At 36.0% G+C, this 25655-nt stretch overlaps 1 protein-coding gene and 1 long non-coding RNA gene across 3 annotated transcripts in view; one reads left to right on the top strand and one right to left on the bottom strand.

Moving 5' to 3' along the window:
* Positions 1-273: 273 nt before the first annotated feature.
* LOC141571180 (uncharacterized) lies at positions 274-25639 on the bottom strand. Of its 2 annotated transcripts, XR_012495924.1 has the most exons (6): positions 25502-25639; positions 19776-19836; positions 14856-14971; positions 4650-4749; positions 3212-3258; positions 278-412 (listed from the first exon to the last, which is right to left on the bottom strand). It is a non-coding gene; the product is annotated as an uncharacterized LOC141571180 (long non-coding RNA). The 2 variants fall into 2 exon arrangements; XR_012495925.1 differs by lacking the exon at positions 3212-3258 and having other exon boundaries at positions 274-412.
* The window catches only part of C5 (complement C5), a 74716-nt gene continuing 58075 nt past the window's right edge, over positions 9015-25655 (top strand). Inside the window, exons 1-6 of the mRNA XM_019731219.2 lie at positions 9015-9129; positions 12566-12758; positions 15281-15443; positions 19142-19212; positions 22105-22196; positions 24226-24308. Coding sequence (XP_019586778.2) covers positions 9065-9129; positions 12566-12758; positions 15281-15443; positions 19142-19212; positions 22105-22196; positions 24226-24308 — 667 coding nt within the window. The 5' untranslated portion in view covers positions 9015-9064. The remainder of the gene's footprint in view (positions 9130-12565; positions 12759-15280; positions 15444-19141; positions 19213-22104; positions 22197-24225; positions 24309-25655) is intronic.

Here is a 25655-nt window from a genome sequence, read left to right as displayed (position 1 = left end):
TGGCAGGGTCACACTCCCCCCAAAGCCTTTAGGGAAGAAAACATCTTTGCCTCTGAACTTCTGTTGGCTCCTGGTACTCCTTTGCATTCCTTGGCTTGTAGATGCATCACTCCCATCTCTGCTTGTCTTCACATGGCCACCTCCCCTGTGTTTCTGTCTTCTTCTCTTTACAAGAACACCTTATACATTATATGTAATGACACTTTATAAGTATTTAGGGCTCGCTCTCATCCAGTATGATCTCATTTTCTTGATCCTTAACTTAATTACATCTACAAAGACCTATTCCCAAAAAAGGTCACATTCACAGGTACCAGGAGTTAGGATTTGGACATATCTTTTGGAGGCAACTCTTCAACCAACTACAATGGGTATTTAAGTTGTTCTCAGATTTTCAGTATTCAAAACAGTACTGTAAAGAAAAAAAACACATCATTTTGCATCTCTCTTTGTGCATATACGTATTTTCTTTCTGTCATACGTAGGATTGCTGAATCAAAGAGCAGGCACTTCTACAAATTTGACATATACTTAATAGTTGCCTTCTGAAAAAAATACTACTGATTTACACTCCCATTCACAGTGTTTAAGGCCTACTCTTCAACCCCTTCACCCAAATGGGATATTATCTGTTTGTGGTTTTTGCCAATCTGATGAGTCAAAAGTGGTATCACTTTATTTAGCAAATTGATCTGTATAAATTGACAATTATTACATATGTCTACATATATTGGTTGGCCAGCCCCTAGCTCAGCAGCACATTTTAGATGCTCAGTCAACATTTGTTGAATGAATGACAGCAGGAGCACCTAAATCTCAATTCTTGCACCTCCTTCTCCCCTTCCTTCTCCCTTTACATATCATCCCAACTGCCAAACTTCTCCATCTGACTAGAATATCCTTCATCTCTCTCCGTTCCTACTGGCAACCCAAACATCTCTCTACCCCAACCCAAGTTGGGGTAGAGAGATCTCACTCCCCACCAAGCCCGTCCCTCATCCCTCATTCCCAAGCCAGGGATAGCCAGATGCACTCTGCCAGTTTCACAAGGGTTGAGGACCTGACTCCTAAAAGGGAGAGCTAGTATGTTAATGTGGCCCTTTTCTCCAAACACTTTTTTTTCAATTATAGTTGATATTCAGTATTATTTTGTATTAGTGTCAGATGTACAGAGTAGTAGTTAGACATTTATATAATTTATGAAGTGATCTCCCTGCTAAGTCTAGTACCACCTGGCACTATCCATAGTTATTACAATAATGCTTTGTCAGACCCTTGATATTGGCTGCCTCTGGTCTTGCCCCCTTTTAAAGGTGTCCTGTAGATGCTGACTGCCAAAATGAATGCTCCCTAAACATCTACAGATTAGGATACTGTGAGTTCCACTTGTGGGAACTGACCTACTCTTAGGTCATAACTCTTGCTAGTTCTGTCCTGATAACCACCTCCTTCCCAGTAATTTCTACCTCCTTATCATTCTCCTCCAGATTTTAATCCCTTTCCATTCTCCTGCTGTGTTTCCCTGCAAATAAGACCTAGCCGGACCATCAGCTCTAATGCGTCTTTTGGAGCAAAAATTAATATAAGAACTGGTCTTATTTTAATATAATATAATATATTTTAACATAATATAAGACTGGGTCTATAATATAATATAATATAATATAATATAATATAATATAATATAATATAATAATATAATACCTGGTCTAATATAATATAATATAATACTGGGTCTTATATTAATTTTTGCTCCAAGAGACACATTAGAGCTGATGGTCTGGCTAGGTCTTATTTTGGGGGAAACACGGTATTGCTGTCTTGAAATTATTAAGACAGCGAAGTCTGATGGGACAATGGAGTATGCACATGAACAGAGAAGGTATGTGCAATACATGTGCCAACCATTCCTTGCCACCTCATTCACATACAGCATTCACAGTACCCCATGAACACAGAATTCCAGTGGACCCACGATGTGCAAAAGTTTAGTGAGACTCAAAGTGAGTACAAAGAAAGTGTTTCATGTATATGACTGAGCAAGCAGGAGTGCTCATAGCCCCTGGAGACCACATTTTCCACTGGAACCAGAACTGGTTTTGAATGCAGAAAGAAGTCAGTGGCATTCCAAGAAACACAAATGACCAAGGAACCTCACCATATTCTTTCTTGCCCCTGTTACTTCCCTGTGTTAGCCAACAACTTATACTAAATATGGTGAAGGAAAGAGAAAAAGATAGGATAACCCATAGTTCTTTTTCCTTTCAGCCTTTCCTTATTCATCAGTAAGCAAAGGTAGAGAATGTTGGTAGAATACACACATATCAAGAAGTAAAATAAAAACAGTTGAGTTGGTTTTCTACAGCATTTCCACTGTTCTGGTAAGAGTACATATGCATGCATGAGCTATGAAGTACAAATTGTGTAATTTTGGTGATTCCACATATGAATTAAATGCTCTTGTATTTGCACTTAAACTGGCATTGCACAATATAAAGATGAATGATAAAATTCATGCCAATAATTTCAATTTTTAGTTTTCCTTTATTTTGAATGACACTATATAACAGACAAACAAACAAAATAAACCATGAAAAGTTGAGGGACAGACCATGGAAGAAAGGAAAAGGCTCTATATTTTAATACTTTTAACATCATTTCTTTCTTGCTTTTTGGATAAGTGGCTCTACATTTTCATCTTATACTGGGACCCTCAAATTGTATAGGTGGCTCTAGCTACTTCTTTCTATGTAATTCTGGCCTTCCTTCCTGCCTTTTTTCCTTCCTTTGTTCCTTCCATCGTTTGTTTCTTCCTTCTTTACTTCCTTTTAATCCTTTCTGATCATCAGTTTCTTTGTCTATAAAATGAGGATAATGCCAAATCATACCAACTAGCATCAGGTGGTCTCTGCTGCTGGAATGAAATGAATTTCATTCATTTCTTATTTCCTTTCTATCTAACTTCCACGAAGATATCCATGGATAAATGAGGGAAAAAGAAATTATATAAAGTCGGGGTGGGGGGAGCGGGGAGCAGACTAAGCCTTTGAGAGGTTTGGCAGTGCTTTTGGGGAAAATATCCACTGAAAGATTTTGATATTTGGCTTCTTTTTTTATTAATAGAGACTTTTTCATGTTTGCAGGCAGAAAGAAAGGAATTGATAAAGAGGGAGAGATGATGCTAGAAAGAATAATCATAAGAACTTCTTACATGTTCATATGATTTTCAGTGCTCAGGGATATCACATTTCACCATTCCTGTGAAGAAGGCAAGATAGGTGTTGTTATCTCCAGGAAATGAAAAAGCTAATTCTCAGAAGAGACAAAATGGGAAGCCAAAGTTTACCATGGAAAGGCAGCACGCGTTAGCTAGCACTGGCTGTCAGCACCAATCATTCCAGCTGCTTTGGGGTACTGTTAAATTACGACCAGTAGGTGGCGCTTTCAAGCAGGCCTCTGAGCCTTCTGTTCTTTTAAGAACTTAAAATACACTTGCAAATTAAAGTACACGTATTGATGACTAAGGAGCAAGTGCCCATTAGTGCTTGTACAGAATGCAAGGCACTTTCATGAGAGTTGCAATGTTAGAGAAACAACTATTCTAGTGTTCAGTTAACTATTGCTATGAAAAAAATTACCCCTAAATTTAGTGGGTTAAAATAACAACAAACATTAATTATCTTCACAGTTTTTATAGGCAGGAATTCAGGAAGGGCTTAGCTGGCTTATTTTGGCGTGGTTTCTCTCATGAGTTTTCAGTCAAGATTTAGCTGGGCTGCAGTCACCTAAAGGCATGTCTAGGGTTGGAGTGTTTACCTCCACGGTGGCTTGCTCGCAAGCTCTGGGCAAGAGGCCTCAGGTCCTTTCCACACAGGCCGCTCCATAGGTTTCGAGTGTCCTTACTACATCGTGCTGGTTTCCCGCAGAGCAGGCAACCCAAGAGAGAGTAAGGTAGGAACGGCGATGTCTTATATGACCTAACCTCAGAAGTCACATGGCTTTACATTGGCTGTATTTTATTGGTCAAAAGAACCAACCCTGATACAGTACGGGAGGGGATCTTACAAAGGCATGAATATCAGGCAGGCCAGGACACAGGGGCCATCTTGGAGACTAACTACCACATCTAGCCACTGGATGCGTAGATGAGTATGGATGTGTAGTAGGTATTAGAATTAGATAAGAGAACTTCTCTAGAACTAAGATTGGCTGAAAAAGTGTGGGACAGCCAAAGAGGGGATTCATGGACTGAGCTTGATCCATTAGATGGTGTAAGATAAAGAACAGCTTCAGAGAGGTTATAAAACTGAGAGATAAAGGGAGAGTGGGCACTTTCTTTTATTTTGTCTCTGAAGAAAATGTGCTTAACTGCATTCCATCATGAACGCTTGATTTCCTCTTTTGGCCTTGTTATTTTCTACTTCTTTTACACGTTCTATTCAGAAATCCTCTTATTCCATTACTGATTTAGTAATCTGAAGTGGCCTTTTGGGAAATGCTATTCCAACCCACTATTCTGGTGACGTACAAGAATAGTTTGAGCAACAGCTCTTTTCTTTATCGTTCTTCAGATACCATTTGGGACTTAAAAAATACAAATTCATCCACCCTTGGATCCGAACCACTGTGTTCCCTGGGACGTGGCTTACTTGGTTATTCTCTGGCTCTTCCCAACTTTAGCCTTTTCAGGTAACCTCCCCAGTCTGCCATTTGCCTGGTTGTCATGTTAGCCAGTCTAACCCCAGCGCCCTGTGAGGAAGGGAAAATCAGACATTAGTCAGACTAGTTCTTCACTTATGTCACACTTATTCCCATCTTGTACCTTTGAACCTTTTCCTAGAATGTACATAGTACATAATGAGAATTAAAATGTGTGGGCCAGGCTATAAATTCTTTAAGAATTTTTAAAATGGAGAATCAACTACAGACAAAATAGCTGGAGAAAATGTCCAGGGGAAGGTAAGACTTCATGCTGGTTTGGTATTTCTCCCTTCTTTTTCCTACCAATCCAACCTCTGCAAGTTACTGGATGTGTTCCCTGAGGCAAATCACTATATTTCTCTGAGCCTCAGTTTCTTCCTTGGTAAGTAACCCAAGGGTAATAACATCCTTCAGAGTGGTTGTGAAGATGAGAGACAATTTATGTAAGTTAATTATTTCAATAACTGATAAATTTTAGGAGCTAATAATTGGTAGCTATTGTGTTGTCATTGTTTGGATCAGCTCTGTAAAAATTGGAAAGGTCCTCTATGTCTGAATATCATATAACACCTATTAAAATGCACTGGAGTCTGTAGGTCTTGTTGAGATAGTGAATTAACATTTGTGACCTTTCTTCTTAATTTCTACACGAATTCCTGGAAAATAAGAATATGCTTCAACATTATCTTGCCTAACGGTCAGAGTGAGGAGGAGCTTGCTGATCAAAGACCTTTTACAGCTTCTGAGATAAAGTAGTGGTGTACACATAATCTGCTAATGACAATCGATGCCATAAACGAGAAAAAAAAAATGAATGCCCTCTGAAAAGGATTCTGGTCTGTGGGAATCTTTTTGTGCTTCTTTGCTCACTAAATGAGAATGTCAGACTCACAGGGTGTAGCAGTGAAACCAACTCTTAAGAGGTCAGTCATCTAATCCCAGACTTTTGATTGGCAAACAAATTAAAAAAAAGAAGTGGAGGCAAAATCCTGCTGGGCTCAATGATAAAGACATTCTTCCATCCTGAGAGTCATGAGACTATCAATGTTATATTCGGCCTTGCTGCAGCCAGGAGAGTAGAACTGGATTAAATACAGATTGCAGTGATCTTATGCACATGTTAAAAATGAAGAGTAGAAGATTATGAATATGCCTTAAACCAATAATAATAATAGTGGCCATTTTCTGGTTCATGCTATTTCAGGTTCAAGTTCGGTGCCAAGGACTTTATACATGTTTCATTTCATTCTCCCCTCAGCAACATGAGGCATTTTAGTATTTGATTTTACAGATGACGAAAGTGAGGTTCCAGGGCTTCATTAAGTTGCCCAAGCTCACATAGCTCATTAGAGCCAGGATTTGAATTTAAGCTTACCTCCCTTCAAACCATACTTTTTAAAAATGAAATCTTTCAAATTTTTAGAAAAGTACAGCAACTGGCCTATCAAACACCGGTATAATTACCACTAAACTTTATTGAATTATTTGTGAGCTAGTGCCATAGTAACTTCAGATGTTCCTTTAAAGCAAAAGGTAATGGATATAGTGAAAGCACTCTATATACCCACTTTCCTACCTCCAAATTCTCCTTTCCTTTCCAGACACCACTATCCTGATTTAATGTTTACCTTTCACCATCATATGTTGATGCTATTAGTACTAATGTGAATGTCTATAGACAATAATATTGCTTTGCATATTTTTAAATTTATATAAATGTTATTATGTTCTCTGTATCATTGTACAAGCTGGTTTTATTAGCCAACATTGTAGTTCATTGTATGCATATACAGTAATGTACTTGTCATTTTTCTGTTTTTGGTTGCTGCCAAATTTTTGCTATTCCAAATAATGCTACAAAGAGCATTCCTTTACTAGCCGCTTTAGGCACATGTGTGAAAGTTTTTCTGGTGTTTTCCCTTTTCCATTATCCTCTGCCAGGCCTCTTGCAGTCTGTGTGAATTCCCGATGTGATGCTGGAATGCGGGGTCTTGGATATGGGATATAGGTACAGAATTGTGAAAAAACAAGGGGCTTTTAGAGGGCTTGGTGTTGATAAGCCAACTCACTTAGGAGAAGAATTTTAATTTGCAGCTAAAGCAGTGGATCTTGGGCACAAGGAGAGAAGAGATTGGTTTCTCCTTTGGCCTGATCAACTGAAAAACAAATTTCAAGCTGGACTTGGGGATATAAGTAGAGGGAAGTACAAGGAATGGTCCAAGTGAAACCGGAACACTTGGAAGAGGTTATTTGATGCTTTAAGTCAATGTTTTTTAAACCACGTGTCCAGGGACCCCGGTTTCCCATTGAGCCTCCTCAAGGGCCACCTGGGGTGCACATCGGGGAGACAGGCAGACAGCAGGGCCACCCCACCCTGCTTCACCTGAAGCACCTCTACTCTGTTTTATACATTGGATTTTCCTATTAGACTTTGTTCGATAAACTTCTTGTAGCTAAATGTCTTTTAAAATCCATTTAAATATATAGGAAGATAAGTGACTAATGAGAGGTATTTACTTATCAGATTCCCCAGCTGGATGTAGTTTGTGCCCCAAGTTTCCCTTTCTCCCTGGTGTTACGTTGATGTCAAGCATGAGCTGGCTGTGCCCTGCAGTGAGGGTAGCAGAGCCCATGTGTGACCCATGTTTCTGGTGACTTACCAAACTGAAGGTCTAAGTAGGTTAATAACAGCAGTCGGAGTATTTATTGTCCTTCTAGGAGCACCTTCATGTTGTGGTGACGTCAGAGAATAGGAAGTAATTTAGCTGCTTGTCCACGGTGAAAAATGGGCACAGTGAGGCCAGAGAACCAAGTGGGACTCAGATGAGGAGGGGGCCTTGTGAACTAAGGGAAGTCATTTAGGCTCGGTCCTGAGGGTAGAACTGAGGTAGCATTAGCAGGAAGGTCAGGTGACCACCGAAGTTTCTACCAGACCTAGCTTCTCCTCTTTTAGAGATGTGCATTTGTATGAAAGGAAGAGAAAAATTTTAGTTAAACCCCGTGGAGAATCTGTAAATTGTTGAACTTCAAGTTCTATGAAGGAGTTTTGAGGCCCATCATTTTTTAAAAAGTTTTCTCCCAGAGAAACCAGTGGTTTCCAAATATCATTTATCAATATTAACTATAATACAAGCAAACAGACTTGCACTTAAGGTACAGATATTATCTATGATGATTTGAGTATTTCTTTCTCCTAAATATCTTTTCCAAGAAATGATGGCAAGAGTACTTTGTTTGTTTTAACTTGACCCATCTTTCGCAATCCAGTTTAATCATTTTACAGATGTTCTTTTGAAATAAATAGGCTAGAGGGTCAGACAAGAGTGGCATATTTTTACCATTTTAATAACATTTGCAAGAGACACCTTTAGTGCAATTTGTATATCAAACTTTCCTTTGTGTGCCTTTTTTCCTAATGAATTAAGTAACTGAAGTATTGGTAAAAATAGAAGCTTATGAATTCAAAGCAAAGAATGCCAGTGTGACCATAAAACATCTGAATTATATGTTTGGAGAAATCTGTTTTATTACTTTAAAATAGAGTACTTATTATATACCAAGGTAGAAATGAGTGCTAATAAAAGGAAGGTAATAAAAGTTTTTCTAGTGAACATACGAGGAAAACATCATAAAAATCTTAATGACAAAATTATATTTCATTCTAAATTAATTATTAGATTCATTTGTTATAGGAAGCTTTGTTTTTCTCAAGCTCTTATATTAAAATTATTAAAATCCTCACAGAAAGGTATAACGTGAATTTATTTTTAATAAAAGAAAGATATTCTGTGTCTGAATGAATATAAATTTTGTATCTATAATAGATATTGGAGGATATCCATTCCCTACTAAATACTAAGGGATTTGACTGGCTGCTTATTTCCTAAAGAATGATGCTGGCATGCGCGACATGGCATTTTCATTACCAGTCATCTCAGTTTGAAACTGCATCTAGGTGGGTCTCCATCAGTATCAGAGTGGATCTACCAGAAACATGCTCACAGATGATAACAACGTTAGAGCAATTGCCCTTGTCAAAGGAGAGGCCAAAGGCAATGTGACTTACTGGTTTCTAGCTTTAAGCCATTCATTGTAGTGCCAGCTCCCATGTTAGAATCCCTTTATTTGTGTTAATTAAAATCAATTCTCTAGGTGTAAATCCCTATAAAATATCTCCTACCTTTATACCTGGGCATTAAAGGTTGTTTCAGCTCCCCTTTTATTTTTCCTACTTACAAGTACCTCTTTCTGACATTAATAATTAACCAGTCAACTATCTTATCCAAATACTTTAATCTCGGTTTCTTTAAAAGGAGAGTAACTTCAGGAAGGTTGCATTCATGGTTTACTGCTGACTCCAGCCATGGGAATTTGGGGCATACTTTGTGTTTTAATCTTCCTGGGGAAAAGTTGGGGACAGGAACAAACGTAAGTAAAAGAACCCATCTTCATTTTTCAATGCCTCTTAGTTGTGATGAGCGAAAAGTAAATTTAATGGGCTGTGTTAATTTGGAAATAGCTTTCTACTTCTGAGAATACCAAATGAATAGTCTCATTTCTGAATGAGAAAGTCATGGAAGCATTTAGATTTGTTGAATAGCTAACAACATGAAAGTTCTTATGGGATTGTTATTTTTAAAAATTTACGTAAGTGATTATCCAAATTCCTCTTCAAAAAAGCACAAAATAAACTCAAGATAGTTAATTTTCTAGTCATTTATTGCTTATTTATATTTAGTGCATAGTTTTCTTTGTGTATTCCATATACTGTACATAATAAAGCAAGGGTTCTTTTGAGGTTAATTCTAATATAGTGATTTGAAAAACTATTGTAATTATTTTCATATTTATGAGCTCATTCTCCACAATATTTAGTGTTCCTATTGAAATACTATGAATTTTAAACTATGTCTTAAAATAGTGATCTCAAATCTAGAAATACCATTATAGTACTGAAAAGGAACTGGAGAGTATCTAACCAAACCAACTCACTTCACAAATGAGGACTAGTGTAGACAGGGGAAGTGACTGGCCAAAGGTCATACTGCTAGAGAGAGACAAAGCAGGACTTGTATCAAGGACTCCTCTTTCCCACTTCATTTTTTTCCCCAGTTTGTCATAAGTGTATACATATAAACATGAAAACTATATTATGAATAGAGAAGTATATGTAGGGTGCCATAAATTTATAGCACTCTCTCACCCCCAATCTGATTTGCTTCATTGCTATAATCACCCCAGTAGTTTTAGTAGTTTTTATTTATTCCTTTTTGAAAGACAAGTGGCCGAAGTTCAGAGAGATTAAGATTAAGGGACGTCAAAATAGTGAGAGAACCAGGACTAGAATCTGGGTCCCCTGATTCTGAATTCTTTCTGCTACACTGTACTGGCCCTTAATAAGCATTGCCTCTTTATCTCTTGAAAAAATGAGAGTGTATCATTTACAACATGGGCATCAGTCAATTAAATTAATAAATTTAATTGATTGACTCCATAAAAATTTATTGAGAACCTACCATGTGATAGGTGCTGGGGATATGGTATAGTAGATGATACAGAGCTTGCATTCTAGTGGGAGAAGCAAACAATGAATAAATGAATGAGTGAACCAATGAATGAATGAATAAATAAGGTCAGGTAGTTATTAGTGCTACAAAGAAAAAAATAAAGGGGAGTAAGAGGATAAATCATGGGCACTATTTGGAAGTGTGGACAGGTAAGTTTCTTTAAGGAGGTGGCACTCAAGCAGAGCTTGAAGGAAGTGAGGAAGTAATTTTGCAAATATCTGGGAAAAGAACATTCCAGCAAGAGGCTAAAGTGACATTCTTGCCCCTCTGCAAGCTTAGTGTCCTGATACTCTGCAACTTTTGAAAGAAAATAAGAAAAGTATGAAATTCTTCATACAATTAGACTGTGCTACTGATAAATCAGTAAAGATCAAAATTTGTACGAAGGGTGATTCCAGAGCCATCTTTTAGGGACTTGTAAACACTGAATATTTTACGTTTCACCACCACTACCACTTAGACAATTCAAAATTAAAACAATACTAAACTGAAAAATATAAAATTTCTAAGAATACTGAAATTAAAATAGCTCCCCCCCCTAGATTTACAAACCTGAATAAATTCAGTGTAGTACAGCAATTCAAAGTGTTAATTGAGGAAAACAATATGCTCAAGATCAATTCCTAATTCTATAACTTGTTAGCTGTGTGGCCTTGGGCAAGTTAATTATCAGTTTCCTCATCTGTAAAATGGGGGTAATAATAACACCTTCCTCACTAAGTAGTTGTAGCAACACAGTTAATATGTATAAAGTGCTTAAAACGGTGCCTAGCATGCTGTATGGTTTCCTTATTATCATCAAAGCTGAAGTTTTCTCATTTTCTCTGTTCCTGGATAAGCACATGGGGAATTCAGATGGTGGTTGGAAATCTGGAGATTCTTTCCTTTCTTTCACAATTTGCTATAAATAGTTCCAAATTAGTTGTCATGTAGAACTGCCAGCTGCTTAAAAGGATTTAATGGCTTCCTAATTAATTTCACTGTTACTAAAGACTTGTGATTTGAAAAGACTTTTTAAATGTCATAATGTTGACAGGAGCCTGCAATAATTCTACCAGCTGGGGTGACGGGAAGTGTTTGGCCTCTTGAATTGGTCAATCACTATGACCTTTTGAGTTGAATTTTTTTTTCTATGTAATAGCATAAGTAGCTCTCACTATTCAAACTATATACTTTGTGATATATAATTAATAACCTAATTTATATGTGTAAGTTTTCTTTTAATAAAACAATGAAAAAACTTACACATTTAAAAAATGTTATTTCAAAAACTTGTATAGATTAATTTCCATTCTTGCATAAATCACATGAAAAATAAAACTGAGGGAAGAGCCTATGGTTGTGGACAAAGGTTGTAATTTTGACCTCAATTGAACACATAGTAACAAAGAGAGACCTGAATATAAAGACCCGCCTCATTCACTTATGAGCCAGGTGACCTTAGTCAAATTGACCTCTTATCACTTGTAAAATAAGAATAACAGTAGTATCTACGTCAATGGTCTGTTGTAAAGATGAAAAGAGTTATATGTAAAGTGCTTCTACAGCTTCTCATATATGGTAACTGTTCACTTACAGTTATTATTTTTATTATTGTGTGATTGCGATTGTTGCTGTTCAAGAATATCTATCACCACTTTCCTTTTCAAATACATTCCCCCAAGCTCACTTTTATTCTATCCTTTTAAAAACTCCACTCACTAGTATAATACAATACTTCTAAGATTACTTCCTATCGAATAGTTTGGTGAAATTAACGAATCTTAACATTTATTGAGTACTAAATATGCTTGGTGTTTCAAATATATATTCTCATTTTATCCTTACCTCAGCCTGGTAAAGAGGGTGTATTTTCACAAGTAAATTATTTTAGTCTCAGAGAGGTAGTGACTTTATCGTGGTAACTCAGCTAGTAGATGGCAGAGTTGAAATTCAACCACTGGTGTTTTTTCCTTCACTGGACAAATTATTGACCATATCTACACGTTCCAGTCAGCACCATTAGAAGTCTTTCTTTGCTGCAGCAGCTCAGGGAAGGTGCTATTACTACCTTTCTAAATGTTAATTATATCTCCCGCTCTATTTTTCAAGTCCTAATTTCAAACTAGTTTTTTTTGGGAAACTATGCTGAAATGATCATAGATCACAAATAAATTTTATCTTAAAAATATTATTTTCAAGTTGAGAAAATATGCCTATTTTAAACTGAATCTCTCAAGTGAGATGAAAAAAATCAAAAGTATAACAAAATAATGGCATATAGAGGTACTGATCCTTCTCTTTAACTGTTTCAACAGGTATGTCATTTCAGCACCAAAAGTATTTCGTGTTGGAGCATCTGAAAATATTGTAATTCAAGTTTATGGATACACTGAAGCATTTGATGCAACAATTTCCATTAAAAGTTATCCTGATAAAAAAATTAGTTACGCTTCAGGCTATGTTAGTTTATCCACAGAAAATAAATTCCAAAACTCTGCAATCTTAACAGTATGTATTTATCCTTTATTTTATTTATGTATACAGAATGATCTCAATGAAATGCATACAAATTTGAATATTGGTAACATAGATATTTGATCATTTATACCAATATAGCTCTGTGTGATTATTAGATGATGTCAGTCACTAATGATAATATAAATGAAATAGAAAATTCTAAATAGGAGAGTTGTGTCTGTTTTTTGAGCAATGCATATAAATGATAACGGTCTTACTGGAAAATAAAATTGTACTAATGTGAAAATATTTGGAAATGAATTGAAAATACTTGTTTGCTATGAAAATTATCATTACAAAGAAATAGAGAACTATGAATATAAATATTGATCTGTAATGCATTACTTACAGAAGCCCATAGATGCTATTGAACATTTGTATGTTTAAACTCCAATACTCTACAATTGTAGTTTCCAAAACTAATAAATTTTTGATTATTGAAGTGAATAACTCTCATTGACAACCTGTAGTTAATAGGAAGAAAAACCTTAATCAAATGACTCTTCCTTCTATTAAGATATTGTAGTATAACTTGGTTAGAAAAGTGCTTGCAACTCATATCTTATTAACAATTCTGATAACTAAAAATAATTTTCCATATTTACTACTTATTCAGCCAAGTAAATAAATATAAGCAAAATATTGTTTTAAATTCCAATAAAAATTCAAAAATCAAGAATCAGAAAATCAAAGACTGCTAGACTTGGAAAGGGCTCTATGGAGTTCATTTAGATGTTTCTTAAAAGTGAATTCTTTAAAAAGGAATTAAAGTTTTATAAAGAGCTTAAAATTATAATTATATTGATTTTTGAATTTATTTTGTGAATTTCTTTTGATTTTATAATTATATAAAAATCATAAGCGTAAGAAGATTATACGTAGTTTTAGGTTTGTACATATTTAAGTAACATTGTAATAAAAATAAATTTTTATTTATAATAAATAATTAAAAGTCAATATTGAGAGTCCTCCAGAACCCCTCATCCTTTAAAAGGGGTATGTATATTACTCAGTTTGAGAAACACTGATGGAAATAAATTCTAATCAAATGTAGGAATTCTTTTGTTAATGTTCATGGTGGTAAATGCTCTAATCTCCTAACAAATACACGTAGTAGGTTTATTAAGAATTAAAATTCGTTTCCCAAAAGTGTTATTTTCAGTAGACACTCTTATCTGATGTGACTCAAGGTAGCCACTAGCCACTTGTTGTTGTTAACTTTAAATTTAAATCAATCAAATTTAACAAAAATAAAAAATTTTCCTCTGTCACATTAGCCACGTTTCAAGTGCTCAAATAGCTACATGTGACTGGTGGCCACTGTATTGGGCAGCATAGCCATAGAATATTTCCTTCATCACAGAAAGTTCTGCTGACTTAGATGGTTAATTGGAAAAGTAGGTTAAGGTGGGGAAATAAAAATTGATGCATATGTTAAGCATTTAATTTTATCTTAACATTATAGTGTATCTTTGTTTGCCGATTGTTTGACGTGCCAAGGTCTTTTCTTTAAGTACAGCTCCACTGATTGGAATGTCAAATCCTTTTATCATGTTCCACACCTTTAACAAATCATCTTTGTTCTATACTTCCTGTTTCTTTAAAGTGGGAAAAGACCTGAAAAACACTTGCAAAGCAATCTGAGTACAGAATCTATATGGATTGTTAATGTTTTCCAAACTTTTATAGTTCTCTCACCTATGTAATTCCACAGCAGTTGATGTTAGTGATTAAGTTTTATCCCATATGTCCAATGCCTAACTTTTCATAGAAGCACTTTTCTTTATTACTTTTTATAAATTAATAAGCGGGCATTTTCCCGCCAAATCGCGTCGTAATGTGGGACTTTTTTGACATTTTCTCGCCAAAATTAGACTTTCCGTAAAATATTCATATCTTTCGATCTATTTGATATTTTTCTATGAAACTTTCAGTGTTTTAGTTTAAAAAGAGGTCTCTATTTATTTACTTTGCAAAATTTTTGCCGGTTCCAACTAGAGGCGATATGACGAGTTTACTCGTTTCCCACAAACAGTGTGTTAAATTTGCATATCACGCAATGTAAAGTGGATAATTACAGTTACTTACAAATATTGGAAAGCGTGCAACTCAGCTGGTGGGAGCAGGAGGACGCAGATGTAATACAAAGTGTCCTAACATCAGTCAGGATGTTGAACAGAGGAGAGCACGGGCTATCCAGCAGGCTGAAGAAGTGACAGTTTATTAAGAGCACTTCTATAGCTCATATAGTTTTACTAAATGCATATAACATTTAGGAAACACAGAACCAAAAAGACTTTTAATTGCTTAAAGATAAATTTGATTATGGTATTTAACACTGAAGGGCGTTGGGCAAAATGGTTTACTATTCTGGGTCCTCTACAACTTTTTAAATGATTAAATGCACATACTTATTTCTCCTTCTAATGAGATTACTGTGGTAGTTAGAAAGTCAACATGTTTTATAACCTTAAAATTATTATGCTCTTTTCTATCAACATTTTCTGTTACAGATACAACCCAAACAATTGTCTCAAGGACAAAACCCAGTTTCACATGTGTATTTGGAAGTTGTATCAAAGCATTTCTCAAAATCAAAAAAAATTCCAGTAACCTATGACAATGGATTTCTCTTCATTCATACAGATAAACCTGTTTACACTCCAGACCAATCAGGTAGAGTATAAGATGCTTCTTTCCCTGGGGAGGACAATTGACACTATAGTGTAGAGCTTCTTAACACTTTAAGTGGAGACAAGTTTCTAACTTATTTAAAAGAGTTTCAATTCCCAATGACTTTTACACTTATAATTACCATTTTCATTTAAAATTTATATGGAAATTGCTAAAAAAAAAATGAAATAGAAATTAATTTTAAGTTTAAATTTTATTTTAAATATACATTTTAAATTCATATGGAAATTATAAATTCAACAATTACATTATCTGCCCTATAAGTTACTTCCATATAGAGAAAAGCTTTTTAAAAATTGTGGAATATTGTGTTATGTCTTATTTATTAAACAAGTATAAGATGTAATGGCAAATATAATTTTTGTAATGGGAAAATAATGTATTGTAGAGCCACATTCATAAAAAAAAGCTCTATACTTTGGAGCTAATTCTCTAATTCAGAAAACAAATCCAACTCTGGGGGATCAGATGTTTCTGCACAGAATAAACTAGATCACAGAAATATACAGATGTTATTTTTCTAAGGGAATCTAGCTAAGAAAGTTTTTATTAGAACATTGTTTCCTATTCATGGTTCTTCTCTTAGAGAGGGAAAGGACAGGATAGCCTATCAACACTCTGTGATTGAGAAGTGACTGGATTTATTCCCCAATGAATCAAAAATAAAACACAGAAAAGTGTGAATGCTACCCAAATATATTCAAGTGTCTGCAAAGTTCCATTTCTCCATCCCTCCCTTCATCCTCATTGACTTTTGAGCACATCAGAGGTGGAATTATGAGAGAACTAATTATATGTGGGGAGGGGACTTTATGAAGTTTTGATAATGATATCACTGGGGAATGACAGAGGAAGGGAGCAAGACCAGCCAGCTTTACTGAAAAACTTTTCACACAGTGCACACTTGCTAAAAGTTGGTGATGATGATAATGCCAGTGGTGGGTGGAACGAACCTCCACCACTACCATTTCAGCAGGAGCACCTGGTATGATCAGCTCAGAGAGGACAGACCTAGAGAGGGTGGGACATCGCTCTCGGCTTGCAGAATATCATTGCCAGAATAGTACCATCTCTTGGCTCCAACAAGATGACTTCGTATACAAAGAGAGGCCCTGGTCATAAAGCTGGGACCCCCCAGGAACAAATATATCCTTGCTCTGTCCTCTTTCTACATTAGAAGCTGCTTCACTGATTGGTACTATTGGCACTACCTAACACCTAGGGTCTTCAGTCTGTGTCCAATAAGTCGTCTGATACTCGGCCTGGGATCTTTCTTAGCTAGCAAAGCTTTCCTTAAGGACAGCCTCATCTATTATTTCTCTATCAGGACTTTAAGAAAACATGTTATCTTCATCTATTCTAGTCATAGAGGAAAATTAGACAACTTTCCTCTAGTTTCCTCCAAGTGGACTCTGGAGCCAAATTGTCTGAATTCACATCCCAGCTCGTGTTGTTATTAGCTCTGTGACCCTGCCTCTCAACCTCTCTGAGCTCCACTTTCCTCATCTGTAAAATAGAGGTAATAATAGAACTTACCTCCACAGAGTTGTGAGAATTAAGTAAATTCATATGCATAAAGCACATTTTAAAACAGTGTCTAATGCAGAGTAAGCACTAGAAAAGTGTTTTCCATTATTAATTGATCTGTAGAATCACACAAAGCCTATGTACACAGAAGAAAAAAAATTGCTTCAAAGTAATTCTTTTAAAAATTGACTAAATCTTGCTATTTATGGCTCTCATGTCCTGACCTGCACCTCTAATCTGACCATCCTTGAGGGGTTTTTAGTATAAGCATTGTTAGGATAAAGGCTTAAGTCTTCAAGGGTTTATAGGATAAAGGATTTCAGAATATTGACCAAAATCCTTCAATTCCATACAGCCTGTGTCCTGCTTTCCCTTTAGCTTCCTCACCCGCCATGCTCTTCTGTGGACGCCAGCCAAATTGAGCTCTTTTCAGTTGCTTTCTCACACCATTTCCCCATTCATATTAAGAACTGAGTCCCTCTGCCTGGTACATTCATGCCCCTCCGTTGCCTGTTAACTCTTACTCAGCCCTTACATGTCATCCCATAGAGGGCAGCTTCCTTGACCTTCCTGACTGCACTCCCAGAAAGCCAGGAAGTAGCCTTTGCGATGCTTCCCACCCCTGGATCTTTCCATGTGCTTGTGTGATCGTGTGTTTGCCTCTCTCCTCCACTCCATTAGAAGTCTTCCAGGTCTGATTGTCTCACCACCCACCACATCTTCATGCCTAGCCTAGTGCCTGCACTAGAGGGCACTCAATACATTTTTGAAAAAATTCATAAGCCATATCTTTGGCACACAAAAAATGATTGATGTTACCTTCAATATGCCATTGCTGTGAAAACAAGATCAATTTTCTAACCTAAACACAGACTGGTTAGGAAATAGACAGGTAGTCGTCATAGAAATAATAATTATAACAAAATAAATTAATAAACATTTATTGATTAGTTATTATGTGCCGGGTTGTGCAAAAGCTTTGTCTCACTTAGTTCTCGCAACACTGTGAAACGGATCCTGGCAGTCCTGTTTTACAGATGAGGGAAGTCAGATTTAGAGGGATTAAGTATTGTACTCAGGATCACACCAGAAGGAGCAGAAGCAGGAGTGAAACCACAGTTTTGAACTCCAGGGCCTGAGCTTTTGCGCATACTGACTGCCTCTGGCAGCATCCCAGTGGTGCTGGACCAGGTGTGCTCAGAAGGCAGGAGGGAGGAATCCAGGGGGAAGGCGAGGGTGAGGGTAAGGGGATTTACTGAACATTTTACTGTAATCTCACGGTCTTAGGGAAACCCATTTTAGGGAGTTTAATGTGACTTCTTATGTAGAGCTTTGCATGCTACTTTGCATACTGACTCTTTAAAAGTTTTATGGTGCCATTCAATTTTATTTTGTGAAGTTTTGGCCATGAAATTATTTGAATGTCAGTAAAACCCCATAGAAATTACAATATGTCATTGGAACTAGATAAGCATGTCTCAAGCAGCTATGAGTTAAAAGCTAAGCAGATGCATTTGTTTAAAAGGTGGGGACCTATTACCCAACTGAAAGAAAGGGAAGAGAACTAATCGTTATCGAGCTCCTAACATCATTCTTTTAATAATGAGAGAACAATGGTAGGATCTGGCTCAATAAGTATAACAAAGTCATACAATTGAAAGATGCCTTTAGCAACAATAAGAGATCATTTGCGGCCTTGTTGTAAGAGTGTATAATGTCAAACTACCTAATTTTCCATTAAAATCTTCAACTCAAATATGAGACAATATATTACACTCCCAAATAACCATATGATAGACATCACTATCTTGCTACTATGAAATTCTTGACAAGCAATGATCTAATTACAGATAGACCTAATTTTGTACTATATGTGTGTTCCAAAAAACATATTTGCATACAAATGTAAATATATTTTAATAAAGTGAACTGTACTTTAAATTCACTAGAAGTAGCTCTTTAAAAGAAAAAATCTTTAGTAATGTATATATCTGCACACTAACTTTTTCTTTCTTTTAAATGTGTACTTTGGTGTATTGACTGTGTATTGATTTTTTTTAATGAGACTTGTCTCTTATAAGGATGATTATTGTGAAAAGTCAAAATACCCTTATGTTTAGCAGAATTTTTGATGCTATCAATTATTCTTACAGTAAAGGTTAGAGTTTATTCACTAAATGATGACTTGAAGCCAGCCAAGAGAGAAACTGTCTTAACTTTCATAGTAAGTATGTTATTTATTTAAATAATATTTTAACTCATGTTCAGTACATGATACGTTATTTTATGGCCCCACCCTAAAACCACACTAACTCATTGATCAGTAAATGGTGATTGAACACTTTCTGTTAGTATAACAGTGTAGGTCCATACCTCTACAGTAGACGTGTGTAAAAAGATCATGAAAATTAAATCTCAACAACTTATGGTTTTGAATTAAATCGTTTAAGTACATCCTTCATGATTTCTTTCTTAAAGGGCATCAATTAATCACTAAGAATTAATTGAATATCTATTACGTATGAGATTTTTTATTTGTACAATTCAAGATAAAGTATTATAATCTGTGGTACTTACACTTAAGGAACTTAGCGTTTACTAACTAACATATTAACCCATGTGAAAAATAATGCTAAACCATGAGATAAAGATGAGCAGTTATCAACCTTTTATCATCCATGACACACACAATAGATGATTATGCACATGTGCAATAATAAACTCCCACGGTCTTACCCAGTGTGTGTCACAACCCTGCAAAATGTTCATGGGGAAATAACTGCTCACCTATTACAGTAGGTGTGTTACTAATGGTCCTTCACTGTAGGCTGCAGCACCTTTTCTTTTACTGAAAAACAAAAAACAGAACACAAGTGAAACAGAGTGATGTGTAGGATAACGGAATCCTTTATAACTTAGAATAACCATAAACCTTTACAAACTTTACTATCTGACTATTTTTTATGATTTACTGAAACATTAGAGTGTTTCAAGATTGTGGTTAATAGCTATTGATATAGACTATAAACTCCAGGAATTCAAAGAGATCCAAGGGACATTTCAAGGAGAAGTGAGATTGGAAGGGGGCCTGGAACAATGAGTAGAATTAGATATGTGGAGAAGAAGTGGGAGGATGGCTAGAAAAGGAATGACAGAGCAGAAAATCCAAAGTGAGAGGGACAGGACAGGAAGAAAGCAACCTGATTCAAGAGCAGTGGCATCCCTGGGGACAGAAGGATAAATGAGATTTGAAAGTTAGACCACACCTAGAAGTTAAGACTTCGAGTGGCAGGTTGTAGGGAGAGCCCCTGTAGATTTATTACAGGAAACTAAGACAAAAGATGGCAGGGAAGTCTAGCCATGAGCGTTGCTACAGTGGACGTGAAAGAGTGGAGGAAGGGAGAGCCCCTCTGGCCTGCCGCAGAAATCTAGAAGCAGAGAGAGGTGTTGTGATATTGGACGCAGAAGGAATGCAAAGGCCTGTCAGACTGTCTGAACTAGGGAGTGAGGAGAGGAAGCAAGTAAGAATGGCATTGATAGAATGAGGAAGTCGCTTTACCAGAAGTCACAATAGATGTCAGAGTCCAGTGTGAATTTGCCAGTTTACAACCATGGGTCTGCATAGACTGAATTGTCTAAAGCAGGGGTCCAGGAGCTGTAAGTTTTTTCCTTGGGAACCCAAGATTTGAGTTTAGGAGAATAGATACACACACATAAATAAATACTAGAAAACAAAACCATACTAGAGTATAAAACAAACAGATTGTACAGCAGGACAAATGACACATGAGCTCAGAGGGAAGACAAAATGGGGGTGAGAATGAGGTATGATGCAATCTTTTCTGTAGTAGAATAGGTAATGGAAAACTTGAGCTGGGTCTTAAAGAAAGGAGTAGCCATAGGTTTTCTAAAAATAATGAAGAACTTCCCATGTAAGATATAGAATGAGTTTAACTATGGCGGCAGGAAGAAGTAAGAAATGAGGACAATAAATAAACTGGCTGGCTGATGTAGAAAGTCTAGAAGAGAACTAAGGAGAGGCAGTGTTAGCTCAAACACTCTTTTTCTGTCAGAAAATACTGGAGATGTGGACAGATGCTCTTTATCCCACCTCCTGCCCTTCTCTGTGGTTGAACTTGACTGATGCAGAATCCTGGACCACACAAGGAAAAATGGATGCTAGTCGTCCTATGTAAGAGCTACCCCAGGAAGAGAGGATTGAGGAATCTGATCCCAGCGCAGTGGGGAGTCAGCATGCAGAAGTATCCTGAAAAAAGACACTTCTCAAAAGAGATTGTCTTAAAAGCACTGTGCACAATGGACTGCAGGGAGAAAGAACAACCCAGAGGACATTTAGCTATGATTCTAATGTTCAAAATCGATCTTTGAAATGCAAGAAAAAAATATCTTAAAACCTTGACCATGAACTACAGTTATGGCACACGGTGGTAAATTTCTGGGTTAAGGATAAAATGGAACTCTACATATAGTCCAAAAAAAGTAAAAAAAAACAAACCCTTATTTCATTAATTTTCAAACCCACACACAAAGGAATTTTATGGGGAAGCTTTATGAAAACTTCTTTGTTTAACCATTTTGAGTGTTTTATCAAGCTCAAAATGTCCATGCTGCACAGTTATAAACTGTCTAGCTAATAAATGCATTTATAGTGTATTTGCTTTGGAAAACTTCAAATGAACAGATATAAAATTTAGATTCTGATATATATAAACCTGTAAGTTCACATTTGGTTAATTATAACATTATTTGTTGTTCACTTGTTTTTTTAGTTATACAATAGAGAGTTGAGTCTCTTTCAGATAACAGAGGCTAGGATGCCTGAATGTAGATTTATACTTTCGGGGGGTGGGAGTTAGGGGACTGGACAGGAGATGGAGGAGGGGGCCAAAATTAGGGAGGGAAGTGACTTAAATGAACCATATTTGCCTTCTACAACATTTAAATGATCTTCCTCCTTCATATTTAATTTGATGACATGGATATTTGTTGGTAAATATTTCTGTAGATCAAAGATAATATGTGAGCTAATATATCGTAATCAGTTAATTTTTTAATGTGGTTTATGTGCTTTGATGTTGTTTGTTTTTATTCAAAGGATCCCCAAGGATCAGAAGTTGACATGGTAGAAGAAAGTGATTATACTGGAATTATCTCTTTTCCTGACTTCAAGATTCCATCTAATCCTAAGTATTTTAAATTATTTGTTCAAAAATTTTGTCTAAAAAGCAGACCTGGAACTTTTAGTCGTGAGGCAGATCACCAGTCAAATGGAGCCACCTAGTGTTAACGAAGGATGTCAGTGTGAAAGAAATGAAGATATGCAGTCTTTTCAAGTCTATTGAGAAGCTAGGCTCAGTTTTTGGCAAAACAAAAACAAAAACAAACCATCCCAATACTTCTCACCAACCCTCATTACATATAGAAATTAAAATTTGGACGATGCTTTTTTCTCCCCCATCAAAACCATCAACCCTCCACCCTTCAAGGAATCTAACAGACTATCAGTCTGAGAGCCTGGTGTGGTCCCACACCTTTTGCTCTGAGAGTTATAAAAATGTTGGTCCTCTGCAGTTTTTGTTGCATGGACTATTAGAAGGCAGATTTCAAGAGGGAGGGTGTTCTCAGAACCATTTCTCAGAATCATTTGGCCTTATGTTAAAGGATTTAAAATATGTTTAAATACAATCCAATGTAATAAATATTCAGTAAACACATTCCTCGTATATGCAAAGTACAATGGGAAAGAGAAATGCAAAATAGAAATGAAGAACCCATCGTCCCTACCTTCAAGTAGGACAAATAAGATAAGTGCACCTATAAACGGCGACTGTACAACTTTAAAGCAAAATCTTTTAATGGTCATTTTGCTCTGTCCTCTAGAAGGGAGTTTTCTGTTAATTCACTGTACTAAACATTATCTAAAAATTTGGATGAAATTGGGGGATTTAAATAATTTAGATAATTTTTAAATTGTATACTTTCTTTAAAATATTACACGCTCTGTAAGACAGAATTAAACCTATTATTTTATAACTATTATCATTTCTTCATCTTCGCCTATATCGTTTGCTCTGTTACAATTATGAGTCAGCCGTGGTAGCCTCTTGTGGCCAGTACGTTCCTGCCCCAGTACCTTTGCACATGTTGTTCCCTATGCTTAGAAAGTGCCTCACATTGCTCTTTACAAGGCTGCCTTCTTCCCATTCTGTAGGACATAGGATAAATGCTCCCTTTTCAAAGAGGTTATCCCTGGAATGGATATATAGTCCCTACATGATCTAATATAGTCCATCTCTTCCTGTTAGTCTTTTTTATTTTCTTCATGGCACTTATCTCCATTTTGCAATTATTTATTTACTGACCTTTTTATTCTTCACTAGATTGTAAACTCCTTGAAGATGTATTGTGTTTATATTGCTCGCTGTTATACCTCCAGCACTTCAACATAATAGGCACATAATACATAGTCATTGAATTAATGATGGTAATATTAAATTGACTGATTGCATAATCAATATGCGAGGTAGATATTATTTTCCCCGTTTTACAAATGAGGTAAAGCAACTTGCCCAAGTCCAATCTGCTAGTAATAGAAAAGTAAAAATTTGAACTCCTGTGGACAGACTGTTAACTCTGTGAAAACAGGGGCTCTTTTATCTTGTTCATTTTTTATCTCCAGTGCTTCATCCAGTGATCAGTAAATATTTTTGACTGAATGTTGTTAATTAAACCCAGGTCATTTTCCTCTTTAAACAAAACATACTTTGTCTCCAGCCGTAGCTTCTTTTATGTGAGGTGTGAATTTTATCATCCGAATGGGCTTGACCTGTGTTATATGTTTCTAGAGACATTATTATGAATTTTAACATTATTGAATATTTAATAATATTTAATAATATTAGTATAATTAAGCTCCAGAATCAAGTAATTTCTCAAGTATCATAAGCTCTTCAAATCAAAGTTATTGATAATATTAAGATAAAATACCTGAAAAATAGCACAGCATATGAAAACTAATAAGTAAACAATTTCTATTATCCTGAAAACACTCAATTGTTTCTGTTTCTTGCTTAAAAACTATAGCAAATAAAATATATTACTTAGGCTGTATAGAGCTTTACTTTTCCCTCCTTAAAACAGGAATTGATTGGATTTCCTCTGGGTGAATTAAAGATATTTGATGACTTCTGTAATTTTAAATATTTTGCTTCCACAGATATGGTGTATGGACAATTAAAGCTAAATATAAAGAGGACTTTTCAACAACTGGAACTGCATATTTTGAAGTTAAAGAATATGGTAATTTCTGACAATTCAAAGTTTACCTATAAAGAGTCATTGTTTTTGCAGTAATTCTTTTTATTAAGGAACCTAATGCAGAATCACTCCCTGAAGATGAGGCAGCTTGCTTGTATGGTTAGAAGTACTGGTCGAGGGTTGCGGGTGGGGTGATTGTCCGAATGCCTAGACTTTAGTTCCAGCATGCTCTTAACCTTGAACAAGCATACCAACTTCTTTGGACCTTGTTCCTCATCATAGAGCCTGAAGAGACCTAGCCCCCTGAGGAGCTTGACTAGTTAAGGTCCTTTTCCAGAATTATGATTTTAGGAGAATCATGATCAGGGATGTGGTGAACGGGACACAGTAAGACCAACAGATGATTTACTAAACTCATTACAAGCAATTAGGGACAGAACAAAGGACAACAATTGGATTTCCTTACCCTAGTCCAGAGCTATTTTTCTTCTGGTTCATAAATCCCTAATTTATTTTATTTGGAAATTAAAGATATTCTTATTTTGAAATCAATTATATTAATGGACTAATAATTAATGTATAAACAGCTTAGTCTCTACATTTCTTATAATTGTTCACTAGAGTATTTGTGTGCTCTGATATTAAATTTAACTTTTTTTTTGCTTGAAGTCATTTTTTAATCTTCCAGGAGACTCATAATATGGAAAGTAAATACACAAATTTTAACAATTAACAAACAAAGTGGCACAATAAATTTTTTGCAGTGAAACTCAACTTTAAAGATTATAGGCTCTCAATACATGTAATTCCAACCAATCTCCCTTCCTCCAAGTGTTTTTGCTGCTTCCTGTATAGATCTAGAATTCATCTACCTCTTATTATCTATAACCACCCTTGTGGATTCATCACCAGGCTCCCTCCTGGGCTACTACAAAAGCCTCCTAATTTCTCTCTCTACTTCCAAACTATTCTCACTTGGCATTAGCCACAATATTCTTGAAATGTAAATCTCATCATGTTACTTCACTATTGAAAAGTCCCCAATAGCTCCTCATTCCTTTTATACTGAAAATCAAAAGTCCGTGTTTTGAGCTTGCCCCTGCCTCTCTCCTCTTCAGCTTCATTTTATGCCACTCTTCCCCTCTCTTCCCTCCAGCAGTGGTACCTTTGCCCGTGATGTTCCATCTGTTTAGAACACTTTCCCCTCCCTTATTGCCTAACCAATTTCTACTCACCTGTCAAGTCTCAGGGAAGTTTTCCCTGAATTCTCTTTCTGGAGGAGGATTCTTTGTACTTCTTCATAGCAGTTTTCATAACCGTGGTTTAGGTGTTTATCTGTGTAATTTTTTGCTCATGTCTATCTTCCCTGCTTGACTGTGAGCTCATTAA

Source organism: Rhinolophus sinicus, linkage group LG04 (genome assembly GCF_036562045.2).
Source record: "Rhinolophus sinicus isolate RSC01 linkage group LG04, ASM3656204v1, whole genome shotgun sequence".
Lineage (NCBI taxonomy): Eukaryota > Metazoa > Chordata > Mammalia > Chiroptera > Rhinolophidae > Rhinolophus > Rhinolophus sinicus.
This window is presented reverse-complemented; position numbering and strand designations above follow the sequence as displayed.